Source organism: Pinus tabuliformis, chromosome X, assembly GCF_031772625.1.
Source record: "Pinus tabuliformis cultivar Carrire ecotype Pingquan chromosome X, CPIR1, whole genome shotgun sequence".
Lineage (NCBI taxonomy): Eukaryota > Viridiplantae > Streptophyta > Pinopsida > Pinales > Pinaceae > Pinus > Pinus tabuliformis.
In genome coordinates, this window is record NC_142308.1 from 1612796976 (window position 1) to 1612805182 (window position 8207).

The window sequence follows — 8207 nt, forward strand, 5'->3', positions numbered from 1 at the left end:
CTTTTTCTCCGAACACACAACAGCATAGTGTCCCAAATTTTGACAATTCCAACATTTGACTTTGGAATAGTCCTTCTCCTTGTTATGTTGCTTGCCTTTACCTTTGCTTTTGCCTCCACTGTTGGAAGCTTGCTTCTTTGCTCTGCCCTTCTTGCCTCTTGCTAACAATGCAACATTGTCATCTTCCTCAACCTGTTTGGCTGCCCCAAGATGGTTCTTTCTGATCTCATTCTGAATGCAATCATCCCACAACCTCTCCCAATTGGGAAGGTTTTTCTGTGCAACAATGCCATCCACAAAATTCTCCCAAGTCTTGGAAGACCATTCAAAGCAATTCTCACCAACTCAGTGGGTGCAATGATCTCACTTACGGCTACCAACTCATCTCTCATTGAAGTGATCTTTGTGAGGTACGCTGTAGCATTGTCAGTCTTAGCCATTTTAATGGCCTTCAGTTTCTCCTTTAGGACCATTTTTCTGTTTTCATTTGAGCTCTGGTAAAGACTGGTCAAGGCTGTCCACATCTCATGTGCATAAGTCTTTCCTCTCACATGAGGAATGACATGGTCTTTGATTCCTTCCAGAATCAATCTTTTTGCCTTAGCATTCTTTTTGTTAAACTCTGCCAACTGTACAGGGTCAGCAGGTACTACTACTGGGTTTTGTGTGGTATTTACCATAATGCCCCAGACTTCTGCTTCCTCAAAGATGCTCTAGATTCTCTCCTTCCATGCACTGTAGTTGTTCTGCCCATCCAACCTGTCTTCAACTCTCAAACCCAAAGACATGTTTCACTGTCCTACCAAATTGAAATTTTCAAATCTGTGGTAAAGGTTTCTGTTTTCTGTGTAAAAATCAGCGTGCTGTAATTTTCACTTTGCTGTCCCAAACTGCACTTTTCAGCCAACCAAGCTCCGATACCATGAAGAAATTTCAACCCCCATTCCGGTTTTCAGTTTTCCTTATCACTCCATGCATTTAGTTTTAAATCCAAGCATGATAAAAATTCTAAAATCTGGAAATGATAATATTTTTTTGAAAACACAAATTTAAAAATTTCACAACTGCAAAAATTGTAGAAATAGAACACAGCAAAATTATGACAGTCACACACAGAAAATAACACAGTGATTTTTGGTCAATGTGACCTTGGAAAAGCCCCCTACAACTCTTGGGGAAAACCAGTTTGAGAGCTCTTCTTTATTTCTAAAAATGCTTTCACAGAGAAACTAAAATACACAGTAAAAATTCCAGCAACCACAAATTACAACTTATCTCGATTTCCGTGCTTGAACTCCACCCCGAAATCATGCCAATCAGCGAAGCCATAGTCTAACTAGCCGGAGGAATTGCCCGGAAAGTTATGGAAATTCCAGTCATATTTTAAGAAAATCCAAGTTAAAGTTGTTAAACTTCAAAATTTTAGGTGTCCTAGATGTTTTTGATGGCGCTGAATCCATTTCCACTATCAAAATCACGATTCAAACACTGCCTCTACAAGATTTTTTTGAAATTTTTTTGCTCGGATTCCGGCTACTTTTGATCGTCCGGGCAATTCCTTCGCCTTGGTAGACAACTCGATCAGCAAATAGCCAAAACATAAATTTTTACAGCAATAAAACAACATTAAATGTTGTACGACCAGCCTCGAAAAATGTGCCCAGAATTTGCTGTCCCTCTTTCTCGATTTCTGTGCCTTTCCCCTGCTGTACGGTTTTTCTTTGGGATGCGTGCTTATTAATGCTGCTGCCCAGATTTGCTGAAATGTCTTCTTGCTGCTCTCCTTCACTTCCTCATTACTCAGAAATTTTCTCGTTGCTCTCTCTTATCTTTCTCTCAAATGCTTATGAAAGAATCTCCTTGCTCTCTCTTCTTTTTCTCTCAAATGCTCACGAAAGAATAAATTGATCTTTTCCTCCTCTTCTCCTTTTATTTTGTAAATGAACTTTTGGGTTACCCTAAGATCTAATGGCTGAGAATAAATGTGCATTTAATTCTCATTTTCTATTTTTTAACTCACCCACTTAAATAAAGACCTATTTGGCTTTTTATTTCCATAGTCACTTTCTAATTTTTCATTCACTTTAATAAAGTCACCTTTAAATTAGAATGTAACTTTACCACTTATAAAGTCACTTTTAAATTAAATTGACTTTACCACTTATAAAGTCACTTTAGGAGAAGAGTAAAAAATAAATTTGGACACTTTTCCTTGGGCCAAAGATCAAAGCCTTAGGGAACCACTTGTCCTCTGGGACCCAAATTTTAACAATCAAGTGGTTGTACCGTGGGGAACATTGCTACAACACTACCTACCACTTATCCATTGGGATGACACCATTCAAAGCTCTATATGGATGTGATGTACCACCCTTTATCTATAGAATTTTTGGAGATGGCAAAACACCCATTGCCAAACATTGGATACAGGAGAGTTAGGACATTCTTAGGGTACTGAAGGAAAAAATGCAGTTTGCTCAAAATCGGCAGAAGATGTACGGAGACTAGCATCAAACAAAACACAGTTTTGAGATAGGAGACCTCATTTTCTTACAATTGCAGCCCTATAGGTAGTCTACACTACAGAAGAGAGACACAAAAAAGTTGAAGCCTAGGTTTTATGGGCCTTACAAAGGTCTCTGGAAGGTTGGCCAAGTGGCATACAAACTAGAACTACCAAGTGACACCATAATCCATAATGTATTGCATGTGTCATGCTTCAAGAAGTCTGTGGGATGACAGGTTACCACCTCTATTGAATTGCCACTATTAGACGAAGGACAGCTGGAATTTGATTCCAGAGATGATCATGGCCGTGTGGGAAAAGAAATTAAGAGGGAGAGTAATTCCATAATCCCTTATCAAGAGGAAGAATTTGCCAGAGGAGGATGTTTCATGGGAAGGAGAATGTATTCTGCAACACCCGAATTTGCAATTGCTTGAGGGCAAGCAATTTCAGGCAGGGGGGACTGTAACGTCCTCTACAAATTGAGGACGAATGGGATGAAATAGCCTATCCATCCCCGTAGGCTATAGTCCTCTATAAGGGGAAAACCCCCAAAATTCCCACTGTTGGGCAAGTTTTGGGGCAGCTGGGTGAAGAAACCCAAAGTTGGGGCTTGGAGTAAAGTTTACTCAATCATTTTAGAAGAAGAGACCCCTCTAGGAAATCTATAAATATGAGGGATGAATTCATTTTGGATCGTCAAGTGTAGATCACCTCAAATGTTTTTGAGCATTGGCTCTGAGGGTGTTAAGAGCAATTCTATCTTGTCAATTTCAGTGGTGAAAGATTCCACCCTAGTTGACATCCCTATTTCTTCTCTCTGGTTTGGTACAAGGGTTTTGGCTGGGCAGCGAATTCTGTGGGTCTGGATTTGGTTAATGAACAGGAGGCACTTGGAAGCAGCAAGGATTTAATTTCCTGTATTTGAAGGAGAAGCGAATTCCTGTTCTGGGCAACTCTTGAAGAAGGCCTGCAAAATTCAGCTTGGGTTTTCTGGCACAGGAAGGTCATCTAAAAGGGCGGCAAAACTTGTGGATTTGTTCTTGTTCTGGCATATAAATACTACCTGGAAGGGCAGCGAGATTTTCTACTAGTTTGATCCCTGGTTCTGGGCACAGAAATGTCATAGGAGAGGCAGTGAGATTATGTGTGGATGTTCATTGTAATTCTGGAAAGAAGTCGAAGCGAGGGATTCTTCCTGAGTTAGATGTGGCTGTTGAAGACATGCGAATGCCTCCTGTGATAAGCGAAGTCTGTTCCTAAAGCAGGTTGACTATTCTAAGGGCAAGCGGAAGTCTGATCTAGGGTTTCTTCTTCTGTTCTGTAAGGCCGAAGTATCTAGGACGAAGTGAGAACAAGGTCCCTGTTTTAGATCAAAACTTCTCAAAACAAATCTGTGACAGATTCCGAGTTCAGAAGGGTAGACAGCCTTTCTAAGGTTACTCCGTGTAGATCCTCTGGCAGACGAGTAACCTTGAGGATGGATCATATACAGCAGTGCGGTATTCATAACAGCCAGGTACGAGATGTATCTAGTGTTGAAGTTGGCCTGCAATTGTATATTGTTCATTAGCTACGGAATAAGTTCTAGTCTCTGTCTTGACACGGGGTTACTGAGTATCGAATTCAGGAAGAGTGCAAGAAATATTGAACTCTCTGAAGGCATAGGTTTAACAGGTTAGAGGTAGAACTACTCTCTGTTGGAACATTGTCAATTCTACAAGTTATGCATTTAGGGTTGAAAAAAATTGTTGAGAGGATTAGACATATACATATACAAGTATAGGAGACAATGCAAAAGTCACATGAAAAATACAAGGCCATGCATGATGAAAAAAGAAAAGAATTCAATGAAAGTGGGAGATAGAGTATGGTTATAGTTGAACATGGAGAGGCTACAAGGTCCCAGTAGGAAAATCAAGGCTCTATGGTATGGTCCCTTTGATATATTGGAAAAGGTGGGAGAGAATTCCTGTTCAAAATTGATCCGGAATTATAAGCTTTTCATTCATTACACAGCCACAAGTCAGCTTTATTATTGTCTTTCTTTCTTTTTTTTCGTGTCATTGTTGGTGATATGATATTCCCTCTTTATCTTCGTGACTGTTTCTAGCATAGATTTGTTAAGTTTTTAGAAGATGCAGGAGGCACTCCTATCGTACCACAAGTTTATGGTTTACCAAGCCTATGTTGTGTTTGTTCCAAAGCATACCATGTTTTTAACTGGTTCCAGTAGTAATCCCTTTAATATGCCCACATGTAAAGTTTCAATTTTTGTTACTCAAATGACTGCAATGGGCTCTCAAATGTATCCCTGCCATTAGTGGCCCTTTTTACTAGTCAATATAGTCTAATTTATCAGTTGTTACTTGTAATATTTATTACATAGCAAAGAAGAATGCTTAAAAGAAGCTGCAGTGGTGATGAATCTTACTACTTGCCGTGAGACATAGGGTTCTGACTCCTTTATTCAGTGATTTTCTCTCTTCAATGCATTTTGAGTTTTGTTCATTGGAGCATACAATTGAATCTCTTCCACTTACATCAAAATGGGCTTCTGTCCTGAATGGGAAGTGTTTTTAATATTTATCTGTCTTTTACACTTATTCAAAGTTCTATCATCTTTGATTTTCACTTTCTATCCTGGAACACAATCTTCTTTGGTATTTGCATGTTTTTCACCTATACATTTTAATTTTGAAATGATTAATCGATTCTGTTGTTACAATCTGATTGTGAACAATTTTAATTTCTTATATCTGGATAATTAGGTTGCTGGTGTTCCTGGAGTGACAGAAGCCTTATTTCAAGCAAGACAGCAAGCTTTGGCTGAGGAACAGAAGAGGCTGGAAAGCAACCGCATGTTGTATAGCTGCTCACTTTGTGGAAAAGAATACAGAAGTGTCGAAGCACATGCTCAACATCTTAAGTCAAAGGCTCACATTCAGCGTGCTTCTGAAACGCCAGCTTCTCGAAGTGCTGGCATTACTGTCATTAAGCCACTACCAGAACGTGCAGCAAACAAGTCCTCTTTTGTCAGCAAACCTTCTTCTTCTCTGAATGAAGATAAATCGGAAGAATCTGAAGGCAGTGAAGAATGGGAGGAGGTCGAGACCTATGACATGGTTAGTGTAGCATCAGAATCTATGAAGAGTTTGGATGTTAATGAATCAAGTTTAGGAAATGCTGGAGGCAGTTTTGAGTCGATAGCAGAGAAGTTAGAGTGGGATGCCAGTTGCTGCTTCATATGTGATTTCAGGCCAGATGGGACCATTGAGAGTTGTGTAGAGCATATGCACAAGATGCATGGATTTTTTGTTCCTGATGCTGAATATTTGAAAGATCTCCGTGGATTACTAAGCTATCTTGGCCTCAAGGTATTTTACAAGAAAAAATATATAATTTTTTGTTTCTTTTTCAAGTTTCCATTGCACATTTTGGCAGAATTATTCAAAATCCTTAGAATTGACTGTTTTTTCTCTGCCATCACAGGTGACCGACGATTTTATGTGTTTGTATTGCAATGAGAAACGAAAACCATTTCCAAGTCTAGAAGCTGTTAGGAAGCATATGATTTCTAAAAACCACTGCAAATTACACTATGGAGATGGAGATGAAGAAGAAGATAGTGATTTAGACGACTTTTATGACTACAGCAGCAGGTTTGTGGTTTCTTGTATTATGTAATTGGTTTATTTCATAGGATGTTTTCCAGCTTTTCAATTTCTTGTCTGTGATGTCAAAGGACATTGTTACTGACTGCATGGTTATTTATTATTTATGCTATGGTTTGGAACTGCTTTTTGTTTCTGGATAGTTACGCGGACGAAAGTGGGATGCAAATAGTCCCCACAGAAGAAAATCTCAATGTCAATATTGAACTTGGCTTTGGAGGGGCTGAACTGGTAATCCAAAGAAAGTCTGAAAATGGAACAACATGCAAGATGCTTGGTTCTCGTGAATTTCTTCGTTATTACCGTCAGAGGCCACGCCCAACAGTTGAGAGAGATGTTGCTCTTTCTCGTGCATTAGTCTCAAGGTGATATATTCCAGGGCAATTTCTGATAATATATTGAAATGTAGTGTGCACATGAATACAGTCTGAGTTTCAAGGCTGAAAATTTGTTCCTCGCATGGCAAACTGAATGGATTTTATCTGGCAGGTATCGAAGCATGGGTTTGGCAACTGTGCAATCAAAAGAGAAGATATTGAGGCGCAATGCATTAAAGAAAATACAACGTTCTGGAGTGGAGGCAATGCGGACAAAAGTAGGTCTTAAGAATAATGTAATTAGGAACCTTCCCAACAATGTTCCATATTGAGACAATCCTTTCAATTCTTGTGATTGTAAACAAGCACATGAATTTTCTGTATCTTATCAAATATAATCCAGTGGATTTTTAGATGACATTTAAAGTCTTCCATTTGAAGTCTCGAGTTTGAACAGTTGCTAGATGCAAATATGATGATATGTAAGCATCCCACATGCCTTTATCTTAAGGCAAGTGACATGGATAATTTTCTAGTTGAAGTGTACCAGGTATAGAAAATTACTATAGTTTTCATGGTAATCTTATGATCTATAGCCACCTCACATGACTTTATTGTGTGAAATGGTAAGACGAGCGAGAAAGCCAAAGGCTAAAGTTGTTGCATTGTACATGCATGGCTGAGTGGAAGACCCTTATAACTAGCATCATCTGTTTAATCTATAATTCATATAAAAAGTATGAGACACCCGTGGGGCTTTTTTCAATTGTAAAAGCAATTTTTTTTCTCCGTAAGGAACAAAAGTTGTTTTATGAGTAAAAAGGGGATGCGTATGCATTTCACTAAAATTACGGGTTAATTTTTATTGGATGGTTTCTCTTTTTGGTAGATAAAATGAGTATCTTCCCTTTACTGCCATACATTTGAAATTTTTTTGGCATCATTTCTATATTGGTTCTGCTGGAGACTTTTTGATACATACATCTAAGTTTCTGTAATTGGAGGCTGGCATGCATGACTCGTTTCTTCGAGTGTTATTTGATAGTGTGAGCATCTTCTCCACACTGCTTTACATTTGAAAGTCTGGTGCTATCATTTCTACAGTGGTGCTGCAGGAGGCGCCATTTGATCTTTAATATGCAAAGGCAGAAGTATGCATGAGAACGTCACATTTTTTGCAGGAGGTCCATATCTTCTTATCAAGTTCCTTTTTTCTTCTGCTATGCATTATTATTAATGCACGAATAACACTGGATTGACCTTTGCAAACATTCATATATTCGTAAGTTGGAAAGGATTGAACCCACCATGAAACAACCAAGAGAAAATAGTGATAAGAGTATCATAAGCACAAGGAGATGGGAGATTTCTTCACCAGTGATAAATCATGAACACTTGCAACAAGCGGAATGAGTATGTTCGTCATTGATGAAACCCCAAGTAATGATACAATACATGACCACCAGATCAGATAAGATGAAATGAACAAAGGAGCATGAAAATGATATTGCCAGGTCATCCTGTGACAATGTCACCTTCCCACTTGGTTGGCCAAGGGTTACACATCCAATGAATGTAGCACAAAATACCATGTGCATAACAAAGTGCCCCCAAGCACCCAAGATTAACAACTAGTACATATAAAGTTTAGGTGTTATCCTGCAGAGTGTCATAAATTGCACCTCAGACACCCCATATGATATATGGTGT

The 8207-nt window shown here is 38.8% G+C and overlaps 1 protein-coding gene across 1 annotated transcript in view; it reads left to right on the plus strand.

The window, feature by feature from the left end:
- The window catches only part of LOC149146218 (Zinc finger protein 622), a 79019-nt gene extending 71941 nt beyond the window's left edge, over positions 1–7078 (plus strand). Inside the window, exons 2-5 of the mRNA XM_089447539.1 lie at positions 5278–5883; positions 5999–6168; positions 6324–6545; positions 6670–7078. Coding sequence (XP_089303665.1) covers positions 5278–5883; positions 5999–6168; positions 6324–6545; positions 6670–6829 — 1158 coding nt within the window. The 3' untranslated portion in view covers positions 6830–7078. The remainder of the gene's footprint in view (positions 1–5277; positions 5884–5998; positions 6169–6323; positions 6546–6669) is intronic.
- Positions 7079–8207: the final 1129 nt, after the last annotated feature.